At 38.8% G+C, this 16936-nt stretch overlaps 1 protein-coding gene across 2 annotated transcripts; it reads right to left on the bottom strand.

Moving 5' to 3' along the window:
- Window positions 1–81: 81 nt before the first annotated feature.
- Window positions 82–14827, bottom strand: LOC140999641 (forkhead box protein P1-like). 2 transcript variants are annotated; one of them, XM_073470144.1, is made up of 16 exons: window positions 14711–14827; window positions 11839–11979; window positions 7496–7639; window positions 7305–7394; window positions 6104–6224; window positions 5642–5747; window positions 5443–5550; window positions 5021–5108; window positions 4540–4617; window positions 4244–4439; window positions 4026–4102; window positions 3794–3895; window positions 3570–3697; window positions 1421–1475; window positions 1063–1229; window positions 82–949 (listed from the first exon to the last, which is right to left on the bottom strand). In XM_073470144.1, the coding sequence occupies exons 2-16, from the start codon at window positions 11962–11964 to the stop codon at window positions 787–789; spliced, it is 1749 nt and encodes a 582-aa protein (XP_073326245.1). In that variant the 5' UTR covers window positions 11965–11979; window positions 14711–14827; the 3' UTR covers window positions 82–786. The 2 variants fall into 2 exon arrangements, with proteins under 2 accessions (XP_073326245.1, XP_073326246.1); XM_073470145.1 differs by having other exon boundaries at window positions 702–949; window positions 7305–7391; window positions 14711–14790.
- Between the last annotated feature and the right edge of the window lie 2109 nt (window positions 14828–16936).

Genomic DNA, 16936 nt, shown 5'->3' with positions numbered 1-16936 from the left:
ATAATTTCATCATGTGAAATGAAGATGAAGGCTCACCACCAAGGCAATCACAACGCTACATCAAAGACACACACAGCAGCAGACATTTATCATGAGGAATTTATTATTCATAGAGATGCATTGGTTTACAATAACGGTAAATCTATGTTATCTACTCTTAAAAGCTCAGTCAGAGCGAATTTGACAATGTTTCGTGGAATGGGTGAAAAAGACCGACGAGTATAAAGAAGCTACGTATTCTTTTTATGAATCGATTATACCTTAAATACAAATATATCTGATCATGTTGGCAGTGAACATTTTCATTTTAAAAGCAACATGTTTTCTTTTTTTTTTTAATTCCTCTAAAAATGTTTTATACATCATGACTACTAAAATAAAATCAGGTAGTGTGGCCCCAACATATCGTAAAGTAGCTATTCAGAGCGGGGGGAACTTTTCATTGTGAAGTGCTAACTATCAATGTTCCCTTTCCTTTGGCTTCTCTGCTCATCCTGGTCCTTTTTGTGTACAGATATATATAAAACAGGAAAAAAAAATCATGAACAGTTTCACAAATTTTGTGATCTCACTCTACTGTACAGCAAGAACCAAGAGCTAGATTAACAACAAAACAAAAAAAGAAAAAAAAAAAAGAAATGCTGATAAATACGAAAATAAAGATTCCCCAAGAAGAGAGTGTTTGGTTATGTAGATGAAGCAGTTGTTTTTTGGAAACTTTCAGAGTACAAAGTCACGCAGGCTGTGAGTGAGGCGGCCGTGCAGCAGAGAACTCGGACCTCATAGTCAGAGAGAAGGCACGCGATCCAAATGAAGGTTGGGCCTCTCCGGGCTGCAGTTGTCTTCATCTTGGTTCATCTCCGGGCTGTGGCCGTGCTCGTCTGTGCTCTCCGGAGATTCGTAGGGATAATTTTCACATATCTCCTCATCCTCCTGCTCTTCTTTAATGCTGGTGAACACGCAGACAGATTGTAATCAGGGCTTGTGATCACATAATTACATTAAATCACAGCTGAGTCAAAGGTACTAAAGAGATCAGGGAGCTCTGGTGCTGACACTTACAAAGCTTGTGGAGGAGACTGTGTTGCACTGCTGTCACTTTGGTATCCAGATCCATTAGCGAGGGCTCCATTCATCTGCTCCTGGAGGATATGAGGCAGGGAGTGCAGTGGGATGCTGCCCATAGAGGCGGGGTTGAAGAGAGCGTTGTTGCTGTCAAAACCACCACCCTGAAAAAGTAACATTCACAGCTTTTATATTTATAACACAGCATCAACACATAGCAGATGTAATCCTCACCTTTTTTAGACTACTGCAATATATAGTATAGTTAACACCGCAACCGGCTTCCTGTTAAATACGTAGTCTTTATTTATAAAACTTTATAAAAATAGAGCTTGAAATGAGATGCGTCTCTCACCTGAAGAGCAGACCCAGCTAAGCTCTGACGGTTCTGTGAGTTCTTCAGCAGAGATCTGTGGGTACAGAGACGCAACGAAAAAGTTAGCATTCATTTCGTATAAACACTTAAAGGACCTGAGATGAGCATCGTACTAAAGACAGTATTGGGTGCACTTGCAATTGACTGTTCGTAGTAACCATAAACAGGCACAACAGGCCTGTGAAACTTTGGATTTCTTCATACATTGTTATAGTAAGTACTCAGATTAGAGTGATAGTATCTGAAGTCTTCTGAGCGTTTGGAGGCTTTTGTCTTTTAAGCTTCTCTAAATAAATCTCTAAATATAAAAGAAGAAAAGTGGAAGGCAACCATTGAAACTTAAGAATGACGCCGCCCAATTTGAATTTGGAAAATATTCTGGGGCCCGCCCAAACTTTTAATCAACACACGAGACTTAGACAAAGTATTTCCCTAATTCTATGTGAGCGTGGGCCTCGGGATTACAGTGATAATTTATAATCCAAAAACACTAAACAATTTGTTAACGTGCATATTTTTCAACACATGCGGTTACAGTTCCCGTCATTGATGCTATATATGTTCCAATGTTGTGTTGAAGTCTGTTCCCCAATCAAATAACATTGCCCTGCTGTTAGAATTGCGTTTCCTGCATCCCACCCAGCTGTGAGGTTGAGGTCGGCAGATGGCACACGTGTCAATGGGAAACAGACTTCAACACGGCTCCAGATAAAAGTAGGTCAGATGAAGGATGAACAAACATGTAATGTGTTTTAACCACCTTGTTTTATCCACTCTGATTCCTCTTTTCAAAATGTAAAAAAAAATACATTATGGAAATTTCAAACTTAATTACACAACTGGAAATTAAAAACGTTTTATTCATTTATCGTAAATATGTAAAATGGCCTAGCTGCTTCAAGGCCCACCTGGGGGCCATGGCCCGCACTTTGGGAATCACTAGTGCAAGGGATGAATTGAACAGTTTGTTTATCTGCTGCAACATGGGCTGCGAACGATACCACGCCCAGCTAATACTGGAGAAATCCAAGCCACACTCATTATTAGAGACAGCATTACATTTGCTAAATACGGTTGGTCCTTTTCTCTTCCAACCTTAAAAGTGAAATAAATAATTAAATATTGAAAATACAAACAATTAAATATACATCTTTCTTTCTTTCTTTCTTTCTTTCCTTTTTTCTCTAACATTTTGCCTAACCTACTTAAAATACTGGGACTACCAAGCTCTACAGTGCACAAGAATGCTGTTTCTTTATTTCCATATCTTTGACATGGATCATCAACTGATGAAGAAGTTGACTTTTAGTCTGTTATTAAATAACAATGCATGTAGCCAATAAGTGCATATTTAAAAACTATTTTACAGGGTTCCTATTTTACAAAAGCTCAAATAAAATCTGCATTAGAATGTGTTTTAACCGACTTGTGAAGCTAACTTAGCTTAAATGGTTTTGTAGCTACAGCTGGTAAATTCTGCCCGCAACAGCCGTCAAAATTGTCAGCCTGCTGATCAGAAATAACAAGCCTGCTTTTGTCTTCCTCTGCCCGAAATAAGACACCTATTGTTTAAAAAAAAAAATTAATCAGATTTCAAGAGGTAAAATGCCATGGTTATTATTATAAACTGAGTACGTGCTGTACTAGAATGGGGAATTTTTGACGGATGTTGCAACCATGACTATGAGGGGCGTGACTTGGTGAACAGTCTACTGCCCTCAAACTGCTGGCACTATGAGCAACTGCCAACATAAACACTGTGCTTCCAGCTCTGTTTGTTTAATTAAATACACAGAAGTAAAGAGTTTGAGTCATCGTGGCAAGACATGACAAACGAAGTGGCATATCTGACCACCTGCTGACTGTGGTGGTTCAGAAGGGATCAAGGTTAGTAACCTACAACGGATGTGGCCCTCCACTTTGTTCGCAAAGGCATCCATTTGCCTGTGTGAACATGTCAGATTTGATTTGCAGCACACTCAGACTTTGCCTTAGAAAGTTGCTTACAGTAAATACTGTGTGTGCTGATTAGGTGGAGCTGGAAGGTGAAAAATGTCAGGCTTCCTCTGACTTCTAGTTATATATGGAAACAAACAGTGGTCTGGCTTTATGTTCACAGTACACCTACCCATTTCCAGCAGTCTTCTGGGGCCTTCTTCTGTGGAACTCAATCTCATCTACGGTCCACACAGCTCCCTTTACGTTTTCCAAACGTACAAAGCATTTATGGAGACTGAGATTATGTCTGACGGCATTCTGGGAGAATACAAAAAACAGGAAATTGAATGTCAATGCAACAAAATGCTTCATATGTTAGAATTTAAAGAACTTTTTCAAAGTAAGAGTTCATACCTTCCAAGTAGCTGCATTGCGCCTGAAATACGCAAAGTTTCTTGTGAACCAGTTATAGATTTCATTTAATGTCAGCTGATTGCGAGGTGATTCAAATATCGCCTGAAAGAGACCAAGAGCATGTAAGAGATACTGGAAATGAAACAATAAAAAATGTGAATCTGCTTATACTTATTTCTAACAGCATTTTAATATTTCTGTGGCTGTGTAAAATGAGTGATGCACACATTACCTGTCTTATGAGAGAAGCATATGTAAATGGAGGTCTAACTTCTGTGCTCAAGTAGAACTCCTTATTATCAACTATATCTGTGGAAAGACAATAACAATAAATATACATATATATATACACAGAACAAACATGAAACCCATACGAAACATTTCCAATTATAGAAAATACAACTAATATGAAATATTAAGTGCATCTTAGTGCATGTTTCAGAATGTTACCTTGGCTCACAGAGCGGCTATATCGCCTCCGTACAGGGGTTCCAGTGAACATGCTATTGGGAGTGAGGACTGATGGGGATTCAGAGAGCGGTGTCAGGGGTGTGGATGGTGCCGTAGCACTCTGAGACATGCTCACAGGAGGAGGACCTTTGGGCAATGTTGCCTGGGAGAAGGATACATTAGACACCAGATTGACCTGAAAAAAACAAAGCAGTTAAGTCAGGAAAACGTCAGAGTAGCTACAAGCAAAACAATATTTATTTTAATTGAAGGAAAGAGTCATAGCAGGTACTTACAGGCTGCACCGCGGGTTTGGGTTCAGACGACTTGAGGTGAGCCATCATAGCCTGCAGCCGTTCTTTGTCCTTTTTCAGCTGTTAGATCGGAAGACGGAAATAGAAGTTGAGAGTTTGTGAATTCACAGCTTGTGTTAAATGACATTCATGTGGGAATTATTTCTTTTCTGGCTTCATGGAAAGTGTAATTATCTAAAGACGTCGCTCCTGTTTTTCAGGCCCGGTGCGAAAACACCACCACTGCTGACACTTAACAGACATTCACTTTTTTTCAGTTTTTAGAAAGCTTCTCCTTTTTCTTTTTCACCAGCTGTTTTTCTTTAAAAGAACTGAACACTTCACTCTTCTAAGCAATAGTTAAGTTTGGAGAAGTGAACCACTCTTTAAAAAAACCAAACGTGTTGTTCCTTTTTGTTGTTTGGTCGGGGGAAAAAAAGACATATAAAAGGCTTAATTATGAGTAAACAAATTAAACGCATACCTGCAGTTCCAGCTGCTGAACCACCTGCATCTGAACACGACACTGTGCTGTACTCTTGTCATCCAGTATATGTTCACTGTTCAAATGTCTGCAGAAAAACAAATTCAGAGTCATGACAGGCTTTCTGGAAACCACGTGCTGTACTGGCAGGGAGTTGCGGTAGAGAGCAAAAAATGAAAAAGAAAATCCAATTTGAAAAACATTAAGAAAGCACACAAAAACAGGAAATACAAATTGGTAAAATAACAGGAAATAATGTTTTTCGATTAATGCTGCCAGTAAGCTCTTATTACAAATGGGCCATTTAAAGCTCCTAAAATAAATACACAGATTTCTGACTTTATCTGTGCCATTACACATCATGATAGATGTGAATGAACATTATGCCAGCTTTAGAGGGAATTCAAAGTTCCACCACTCACTTGAGAAATGCCTGAAAGTCCCCGAAGACAGTCTCACAGCCAGGCCATTTACACATGCCATTTCCATACAGGGGATGGCTATTCTGTGTGCTTTCATCCAGTGACCCACTGCAACAAGTACGAGAGTCAGTCAGCGATGACACATCCCAGAGTCAACATGTTGGTAATGCTCAAGCATCTAATATAATTGCTAACGCACCTTTCTTTCCTCTTCAGGAGATTTTGATGACCGTTGGTGGCAGATTGTTGAGTGGAAGACTCTCTCGTGTCTCCACCAGCGGACAGGATGCTACCGTTCTCACAGCCTGAAATCACACATATACACTATGAATAAATAGTGTTATAGTGAGGTGCTTTTTCATTTGCAAGTCACCCAATAATTAGATCAAAGTCATGAGGTCACACCCAGCTCAAACTAATAGAGTCTAATACAATAGTCTTGCAATAACTGCTACTGTCATGAAGGTTATACTGTTCAGTTTTGTTGCTACTTTTTAGAGAAGTGTTGATTCAACTTTATGATCATTTAGGAGGATTCAGCCTTACCTCGTTGATATATAAATGGGTCAACAAACCACCAACTACTGTATCTAAAAGTATTTAAGCTAAATGATAAAAGTCTTTAAACAGCAATGCAGTAAGGACTTTGAAACTTTCATACCTGGGGCTGTAATAGGGCTGGTGGGAAGGACAGACAGCAGGCCTTGTCTCTGCAGGTTGAGAAGATGCTGCTGCTGCACCTGAAGGAGCTGCTGCTGGATGGCAATCTGCTGGGCTGTCAGCTGTGACGGAGAGATAACACAACATCCATCAGGAAACACCTTCCCCATTCCTCATACTGCCTCAGTGGGCAACAATATTGTCAGGTGCCATCAATCACTTCGGTGACAAGGGTAAGGGAATCAGCTAATGTCATTAGCTATTTAAAGAAGGAAAAAAAAGATTGAACAAAATCAAGTCTGATGCTTATTTTTAATCATAATTACTTCTGTTTGTCCAACACTGTGAGCAAAAACAAACACTACCAATATCTCCTCTATTTTAGTCGTGTCCATTCAACATCTTATCAAACGTTTCTGCTCAGGGCACATCAAATTACCAAACCGTCTGCTTTGTGTATGCCTCCAAGTGCCTACTTGTGTTACAGATTTTCATCAGTTGCCTTCATTAGGTAGATGTTAAGACTGCAAGTTGATGGGAGGATTTCAAAACACACTGGGATAGCCAAGATTGACGCTATCAATGCAGTCACACAATTACATGCAAACTGCCGGTGTGTGAGTTAACTGTAATGTGTTTTGGCTTTTTTCGAACATGACACACATTTGAGCAAGAGACCACAAGTGAGGGTACTGGGACCAAGCAACATGTGGTTTTTTGTAACATGTGATGCACCTTGAATGGATAAACGCAAGGCATCTGGCATGGAAAACTTGCAGGCAACAGCCTTTAATTTAATCATTACAAATTAGCTCAAAAATGCCGTCTATGTAAGCCGGATCTGTTACTGTTACAGGACTGAGAGTTTCTGTTCAGAGAAACATGAAGCGTTAAACAGTCAACTGCAGTTTAAAGTGACAGAATACATTTATCGTAAGTAAATGTACATCAAGTACAGTTTGGAGCTAAAAGTACTTTAAATGCTAATATTTTGAGCTAACAACTAATTGTAACTAAACTAAAGAAACAACATTTAGATTTTTGGTTGTTTAACATCAGGATGGTTAATGTTGTCTGGAGCCCTGGGTACGAGGAACTGGTTAAAATAATTATTATAATCTATTAAGTACTATTGAACTGAATCCAACTCATCCTAATTCAGTATTTGATTATCCTTGTTGAATGGTAAAATAAAAAATTACCTCTTGACTAACAATCCCAGCATTCTTCTGTTGCAGCAGCTGTATATTTAGCTGCTCTTGCTGATTCTTGAAGACCTCTTGAATTTGCTGCTGTGGAAAAATTGATGAAATTTGAGAACATAAAGGCAGTGTGTTCGATTTGTGGACTCTGACAAACACTTGTCTGTCAAATGTTTCTAAAGATATACTACCTGGTGTAACATGAGTGCTTTCTGCTGCTGGAGCAGGGCTTGGAGCTGCTGGGGAGTGAGGATCTGCTGCTGTGGCGTCTGCTGCTGCTGCAGCTGCTGTGGGGCCTCTGCTGGTGGGGTCATCATGGACAACGACACTGGAACCTGCAGTGTCAGAAGAAAAAACGCAAAAACAGAACGGTCAGTTAAAAAAAAGTCCATTCCACAAAAAAATAGGAAAATACACAGGATAATCTGTGTAACATTTGTAAGCTGTAACTGATGTGAGAGCATGTTAGCTGCCTTATTCAATCTATTTGGACAATCAGTGTGTTTACATGTAAACAAGAAAGCGTATCTCTTGAATCAGGCTGAAGGATTACGAGACACAACAACATGTCTGTGGTAATAACTGTATTTCTTGGTCATGTTTAATAATGTAACAGCAATTTAAACAAGACCACATGTAACAGATGAAGACTACAGAACAGAAAGCTCTCACTGTGACTGCAGTGTGGCAGGATTAAAAACAACCGACGTTACTTGTAGTGGTTCATCCTTGTATCCAAAATAATTAAATCCAAAGTACAGCTAAAACTGAGACTGAAATAAACACGTCTAAATATGTTTCCACAGCTGAACAGACTGTTATTTGTGAAATTTAAACACAGGCACACAGAAAAAAAATAATCAAACGCTCTCGCTATAAAGTCGGTTCTCTCACCCAACTGCTGTGTGCTGAAGAGCTTTTTTTTTACTTAAATGCAAGTAAAAAAACAAAACAAAATACCTCTTCACCGTATAGTGTCAAATATTTTACACCTCATATGCCAGCCTTGGTTAATATGATGGTAGGTAGGGTATAATGGTAGTTTACTTTATAACTGTATAGCCCCAATACACTTAACAAACATAAAAATGAAATGAAAATAATAATAATAATAATAAATGATAAAAAAAAAGAGTAACAACAAACAGCTCCATAATTTTGCAGTAATCAGGTTATATCAGTGTCGGTGAGTCTGATATTTCGCAGGATTTTTCGTTCATACAAAAGTCATGAGTGTACTGTAGACTCCAGTACATTGCCAACAATAACTTGTTACCTGTTCCTTTACAGGCGTGCAACTACAATCATTTTCATTATCGATTATTCAGACAATTGCTTTATCCATCAACTGATCGTTCACTTTTAGGGGTGTCGGGATTCTCCAATTCAATTTGACTTTCAAATTTATATTTATATTTTTTTTTATTTATATCATCTTTTTAACACTGACAGCCATGCCATCAGACCTGCATCTGAATTTGTAATTATCAACAGATCGCTGGTTTTATACCCTGATAACTCACATTAACATTTTCAAAAACTTCTTTAAAAAGATAGGAGTATTTTACAAAAGTTTAAATTTATCCCAGTGGCTTTTTGGAGGCAAGTTCAAATAATATTCACCAAAAAGATTCCAGAGGTCAACACAAATCCCACCCGTTAATGATTCAGCAATAAACAACAAAAGATACAAATTCAGTTTGTAACAAAGTTCAATTTCTCAGACCTGAGTAAACCATCTTCACAAGCTGGCAACTCTTATCAGTTCAGTTCACTTCAGTTTATCCCCACTGAGTAAACACTCTTCTTAAAGAAATCAATAAAGGATGAACGCTGGTACTGCCTTTGGATTGGATGATTGAAATGTACATCTCATTTCAGTCGATTTTCCATTCGGAATATAATTAGAGTCAACATTATTACACCCTTTCTCGCTTTGTCTATAAAATGTCAGAAAGTAGTGAAATATGTATAGTGCTATAATTTCCCACAGCCCATGATGATGTCTCCAGATGTCTTGTTGTCTTCTTGTGGGCCTAAAACCCCAAAAGATCTCCAGTTTACTACCGTGTCTAACAAAGGAAGGCATCAAATCCTCACATTTGAGACGCTGGAACCAGCAGATGTCTGACACTGTGGCTTAGAAAAGACTGAAACCATCATTAAACTATCAAAATTTTTTTTTGCTTTTTTCTGTCAGTTAATAAATTAATAAATTGACTTATCGTTGCTGCTCTACTTCTTAACTACTTATTTAGAGCTACTCGCAGTGCTACTTATTTATTATTCTCAATGGTCAATATAGCAAGCTGAACTTAGCTCTACTGCTCTTTCAGCTAAAAATGAACCTGACAACACCCACAACAACAACAACAACAACAACATCGGGTGGCTTAAGGGAATTAGAACTCCATCAAAACAACAACAACCAGCCCCACAAAAACAACAACAACATCCTCTGCTAGGCATGCAGCAATTACCACACCATCCCCCTCACTGTCAAGCCTCAGAGCTCGGGGGATGTTTACAGTAAACATAAACAGAGTAATCAAAATTGCACAGAGATATAAATAATGAATAAAAAAGCATACAGAGCCTGTTTATGAAAACAGAACTTGAGATTCGTATTTTAATTAAGGTCTGAACCACAAACAAACATTTCTCTCCGAGGCAGAGTCTGTTTTGAATCGGGTAAACAAACTGTCAGTGAATTTCACACAGGCTTTGGGCTAACAATAACAGATGACTGCCTCCTAGTTTGTCCTTTCTTATGAAATTCAACGCTGCAGAGGTGGCCACCAGAGCAATGAAAACAGGTCCGTCCCACAAACAGAGCCAGTTGGCCCCTCTATTTTTCTGTGGACACCATCAACACAACAACAGCCTTTGCCTAATCCCTGTTGCCATGGTAGCCAGCAAGTCCAAACATCTTCTGTTGTTGTTATTGTTGAAAGTCATACCAGCGAGCAACTGAGTGTAAACACAGATCTGTTCCCGCAAGACTGGTCTTGTGAACTCTGAGATGACTGACAGCAAATAGGAACGCTGAAAACTTGCTGAAAAACAAACACAATATGACTTCCATTATGAGATTTAATAAATGCCCTAGTGGGTGTGGGCCGGGAAAGGGTGGCTTTCGCAAAAACACACATACTGTGTAATAAACTCAACTGAAAAACTAATAAGATAAGATCTAAAAAATACTAAATTACACAAAAAAACAAAATGTGACATCATTTTCACTGAAAGACACATATTTTTAACTATAAAACCTGACTAAAAATAACATGCTTTTATAACCCCACAAAACAAATATAGAAAGAGTTGGACAAACCTGGTCTGAGTATCCATTGAAAAGCCTCTCTGCGCACCGACAAAAAATGCTGCTCAGCAACAATGCTAACAGAGCCTCATTTACCTAAATGATGTGAGCTAAACAAAACCAACAATATAACACTGATCCCTCCGCCCACCAGGAGCTGTGCTCTCCCTCCTCTTCTGAACCTCAGTACAGCCCCCCTATCCCTGTGCTCCCCTTCAGCACAAATATAAATCACTGCAGTTTGGAGAAAGGCAAGTGAGAGGTTCAGGGATACATTTAGATGTAAAAAAACAAAAACAAAACAAAAGTGACCCACATTCTCATATAGCAGTATGCTGTCTGTCCTGTGTCTGCTAGTTTTCCTCTATCTGCCTTGTGTATGAAAACAGACAAGAAAAGGATGAATATGGAGGTTTGGATACCAGACCAGCTGTACATAAATTCAAATTTAGCAGAAGTAATTGTGATTCACGGTGAAGTGAATTAAAAGCAGCAACACATTTTGGTAGCAAATGGATCTAAGCTGTTGTCTAGTATGTTTACGGAGTAACACAACTGCACTCGACAGCAAAAACAAAACGTTTCTGAACACGTTCTCCAGTCAACGATTCTTAACTAAGAATCAGAGATTCATCTATTTGCTCTAAAAAAATGTCCATCAAATATTAGAAAAGGCAAAGTGATTTCTTTGGGTTGATTTCGACAGCACCTGGGGACAAAAGTGGTAGCGTTTCCCAGTTTTGTCGGGAATCCGACACATGGACAGGTTTAAAGAATAGTGTCGTAGAAATAGCCGATCTTCTCCCTGGTGGTCTTGTTTGCTTATGTAGGTCATATGGAGGCAACGGTATTAAATTGAGACTATTTCATAACCAGTTAAAAATTCCTTGTAGCTGCTTTAAAATTGCTTGTTTTGTGCCACAACTGTGCTGTCCAAAATCCTGATTATGCAAACTGTTAAAAACTGCCTGGCAATGTAGGAAATTGCAGCTAGAAGGACAGCTCCAACGACTAATCGACTTCCAAAATAGCTGTAGCCTAATTTTCTGTAGAAGTACAAATCCATTTTCGCTCTTCATATGTACAGTGTCATTATTGCCATATCGTTGTGGCAATAGCAAAGACCCAGCACTACATATATTTCAACATTTGTAAAGTGGTTTTAAAGACTTTTGCTGATGTTTTGTACGGACGCAGCTGGGAATGACTGACCCTGGGTGCCTCTGGAGGGGGACTCTGGCTGCTCCTCAGTCGACTTTCATTCTCAGTAGTATTCCCGTTCTCTGTCTGACTTGCTGGAATGGTGAGGCTTGTTGGTTCTGACCCAGACTCATGCATCTGGACTTTACTGACCTGAAAAGGGAAATGAGTAGAAATGAAAACAACTGTTTAAAGCAGAAACAGGGAGCAGACAAACAGAATACCACTTCTCTGAATGTGTTTGACTAGGCGTTTACTTCACAGGGTGATATGAGGTCCGTTCTCCATGAAAAACTTTACAACATAGACTCTGAAATGACCAATTATGTACTCATTCACTATGTCAAAGACGCAGCACTAAAAGTTAAGAGCTAGAAAGTTATAGCTCTACCCACCAAGACAAACATTCTCTTCTACAAGTGAGACAGGAACATGCTAGGTCTATTTGTTGAATAACCGAGCGCTGCCATGACTACTGTAAACACAGGGGCCCCGGGTCCGTGTTTATGTGCAAACACATCTTCCTTTTGGAACAATTTACCATTAACCAGGTGGTGCGATAAACGGCTGTGGCAGGTAGTACAATGCACAAGTAGGCTTTTATGTATACAGCTTGGGAGTGTTTGAGTCAAACGCTAAGCAGCATAAACAAAGGTAAATAAAGTAGGCAAACAAATAATGTGGGCTGCGGAGGACAGATGGAAACCTACACAGAAAGTCTCAAATGAAACAGACGACATAGCCTCGAGGATAACGTCATTATTTTCAGGGTTACCCAACTATTAAATTGACATGCTGAAACCAATCTCTTAATCAATCAACCAGTTGTCATCGACATTCAGACAATATCTCACAGATGATCTGATGAGACAATACACACTCATATAAACTCACAACCAAAACTGTGCCAACAGGTTCAAATAAACTAAAGACAAAGCATTTCCTGCATTTTAAAATGACTAATAGATGACTACTAACTACTCAGGCCTATCTGCAGCCATGTCTCAATCGACAAGTCAGTAGCTCAGTCTGTAGGGCCCGAAATCAATCTTGGCTCGGGGCTTGGCTTGTAAACCGCAGGGTGGTCAGTTCAATTCCAGGGCAGACCGAGTTACATAGTGTGGACTGGTAGCTGGACGAATGCCAGCTCACCTCCTGGGCACTGCCGAGATGAACTGCTTGGAGTGCAGAGTATGTGGCAGCCCCACATGCGAGGGGATATTTTCAGGCCTATTTGTGTAATGAAAAAACTAACAACAGAATGAAAGAACTGAATTTCCCCAAACAGGATTACTAAAGTGTTTAACACCATTTGTATGATTAAAACTAATGTAATTCCCAAACTAAAAACCTATCTAATCTGAACAGGCAGTTGTTGGTGAGTTTTCCACTCTGTTTACTTTTGCTTTCAGGATCAGGATTGGTTCTCAAGACAAAGGGCAGCGTTTCCTGTGGACATTTTTTAAGATGTCAGGGGTGATTTTGGTTGTAAAAGCCAGCCTGGCCACGGGACCCATTATGCCTTCTTAAAAAAAACAAAAAACAGATGGATACTGCAGGATTATGATAATTGAATTATCAAGCTGCAGTGCAACAGTTTTTTGGGATGGGTTGTGTAATAAGCTTATGATTAATTTTTTACTGCATTTAAAGTGTTCTCACCACAGGGGCAACTCTCCAGCTGTGGAACCACTGCTCTTCAAAAGGATGTAAAGGAAGCACTGCAGAGCGGCCTTTCCTTAAGAAAGAGCAAACAATATACACCCTCTTCCCTATCTTCTGACAACTGGTTTAACACATGAGCTATTACTCCTTATCGTCAAAACCACAACGGTGAAGATGGGGAAGTTTAATAAGACGTCTTTGATAAGAATCTAAATTATAAACATATAAATCAATGATCCTCAACTGTGTGCTCAACATCTGGATAAGAATGATACAGAACATTACCCACAGGATTCTCCACACTTTATCAGAATAAACTTGTCAAGGCAAGATTTGCTAATAATGCAAACCAACTACAAAAATTGTATCTACGATTATCAATTGCTTTGAAGAAAAAAAAAGGAGAAAAAAAGGGCAGAGATGTATCACAACCATATTCCCACTGATACTTAAGTTTCCTATCACTTACAGCTACAACTTGCCTGGATCAAAGTCCTTTCATAGTTTAACGATATTTTAGGTTTTTTTTAATGGCCTCAGCAGTCCGGGCCCGATTGAGGGCATCGTCGTGGCGATCATCTATATAAATCTTAGGTTGACTCGGCCCATGTAAGTACGATTTCCGCCCAAACTGTGTAAAGTTATAACGTTAATCTGTGCTTAATGGGATTCTCGAGGCAAAATCAGGAAGCACATTTTCCAGAGTTAACACAGCTACACCTACGTTGCACTTATAATCCTGAACAAACATTGTCAGACGTAACGATAATTAGCTGTGTTGATTAAAGCAACGCGATTTATCCTCCTGTTAGCTTAACGCAGTATGAATGGAATCGATATCCGTTGACACCATTGCGGTCCGAGGTTTTTGCGTGGAGGGCTCAAAGCCTTTAACTCGGCGTCGACACGGACAAAACAGGACGTTTAAAAGTTGGTATGTAAACCACGTCGAGAGCCTGGCGTGGTTCAATCCGCTGCTCTTAATAAGCCACGTTTAGCCGGAGTGGAAAACAGTTCTCGACCACCTTGCGGATGGCGTTCCTGTTCCCAGCAACAAAAGCTAGCAGCCCGTCCTGCCGCTAGCTTGTAAGAAACGTTTCTCTCTCTCTTCCTCTCCCCGTTTTGCCAACCGTCAACATCACACACAAAAAAACGGACGTTACATTCAACATTCACTCGCGGAAAAGTCAGCGCGCAGATTAATTAACGTTTTGCTCACCGAATTATGTGCGGGCAGACAGTCTTTTGGGTCGGGGTGGTGTCTGAAGAATGAATCTCGGGGCAGTGCTCTCCGTCGGTAGCGTGCTAGCCACAAGTTGCTAACAGAGGGCGTGGCTTAGGTGAAAGTAAACAATGGTGACGTCACGCTCACACGCGAGAGACCGTCTCGGATCGTCTTGAATTATGATGAATAGGCAAAGAAACGCTCCTAAAAAGTCATTTTATCCTGGTGTAGGAAAGATCAAGCCAGTAGCTCGTATGCTAAAGGACTCCGCTATGAGATATATGCGGAAAAAAATAATTATTTCCTTTCTAAAATATGGAAAATTGCATTTAAAGGAGCCAAGAAATTACTAAACTGAAACTAAGCGCTCATTAGATAGAGATCAATCCACATATCCACAGAAAAGCAGGTAAAATTGAATGACTTTAAAAATTAAAGTGTCATTTTCTGCATAGATCATCACATAGATTAAAATACAAATCACTCCTTTCGTCCTGAAAAATAAAAAAAAAGGGAAACATATGAACGATATTTACAAAGTTCAATTAACAATCAAGAAATTTCAGTAGCACAACATGACAATTTATATTTATACATAATTACGTGAAACGTTTCAGTTTTTTCATACTTGTAAGGATGCTAAATCTTACATACATGTATATTTATTTACATACATAATGTTCTTACTTATAGCATGATCATTTTTATGTACTTTCTGCTGAAAAAAACGAATACAAATACTTTATATATATTACTACTTATAATACTATTACATATACTATTACTACTTATAATTAAGATGATAGAGATAATAGAGAAAATTAAATAGAAAATACACTTTAAAGTTAGTATGGTGATGCACATACATATATATATACAGAGAATCCATACACATACGTATATTTATACACATGCCTTCTGCACATATCTGCACACAAATACAAGACATATAAGAAGATGTGAAACATTTTGTGACAGAAATTACCCGTCATTAACTTTATGAATAGAGGCACACCTCATCCAAATGAGGGGCTCATCCGTCATGATAAAATGGCAAATAAATATTTAGTAGTTAAATAGTTAAGTATTTAGAGAAGAGTAACAGGAACCATCATCATCCTTAAAGATGCAATATTATACACCAATGGATTCTTTAAAAATATTCTGACATTCCTCATCAAACCAAACTTGGCAGTAAGCTAAACCGATGCATGCTGGGAGGTGTCTCAGTCCAGTGCCAAAAGCTGATATGCAAGAAGAAGTTCTCTCTGCGTCAGTCTTGGTCATAAAATGGCATTCCATCTTTAGTTTGTAAAATCCAAATGTACATCAATAAGCATCCAGCTCATTACTATTATGCAGTTATAGTCATTGTAAGGACAAGTCTGTCTTCATGGAGATTAAATCCATGTGTCGTTCCAGACGTAGCCCCCTTGTGAACTATTTTTTATGTCCATGCTTTGATGCAACCACAAGAGGGACACATTTTCCTTTTGGCCCTCATGAAATGGTGGCTTCCTACTCTTGAAGTAAGCTAGATTTAAAAAAAACAGAGGCATTCATCAAGGATCCAGACCTTTAGAGACCTGATGAAGACCTAATGGTTTAAACATGTTGGCTTTTTTTTTAATGATTGGCCATTTAAAACGCCTTTATTAACAATATCAAAATTCTTTTAATAAAGGCATTATAGTATTTCTTCCTTGTTTTGATACTTTTTCTTGTGTTAAGTGCCTGGATGTCTGGTTTTTGATGGTAACTGCAAAATATATAGTATTCTGTTCCTTGACTTAGGTAGGGGACTACACAACATGGTGCACCTCGCCTGCAATGTGTGTATTGGTTAAGAATGACAGGCGATGTATCAAAATAGTTTTCAGTATTCGGTTTTCCTACTGCTGAGGCAGACATTAAAGAAGACCAAGGCAAATAGAAGAAGGTGTCCACATGCTGTCACTTCACCATGAAGTTTTAATTCAGTCACCATCAAGTTTATAGTTAATAAACAAGCATTACAATACTAAATCATAAATCTTACTATTGGAAATGAAAATGATCAAATACACGTACACATCTTAGATCTAACAGCAGCCTTTGTAGGATTTTCTGCCAATGAACAGCCTGACAATCCTTCATTTTTTTAAATTTTTTTTATTCAATTCATTATTGATATTCTCACGAGTCATGAGACATACAGTAAGTTTTCCAAACAGCAAAAGG

The sequence above is a fragment of the Pagrus major genome, chromosome 7 (assembly GCF_040436345.1).
Source record: "Pagrus major chromosome 7, Pma_NU_1.0".
NCBI classification, from domain to species: domain Eukaryota; kingdom Metazoa; phylum Chordata; class Actinopteri; order Spariformes; family Sparidae; genus Pagrus; species Pagrus major.
This window is presented reverse-complemented; position numbering and strand designations above follow the sequence as displayed.

Excerpts from the sequence above, each read along its gene's own strand:
- LOC140999641 (XM_073470144.1), bottom strand. The coding sequence starts at position 11,964 with ATGCATGAGTCTGGGTCAGAACCAACAAGCCTCACCATTCCAGCAAGT. Across the intron at positions 3,698-3,793 it reads GCAATGCAGCTACTTGGAAG|AATGCCGTCAGACATAATCT; the intron begins GTATGAACTCTT and ends GTATTCTCCCAG. Across the intron at positions 1,476-3,569 it reads CAGAAGACTGCTGGAAATGG|ATCTCTGCTGAAGAACTCAC; the intron begins GTAGGTGTACTG and ends CTGTACCCACAG.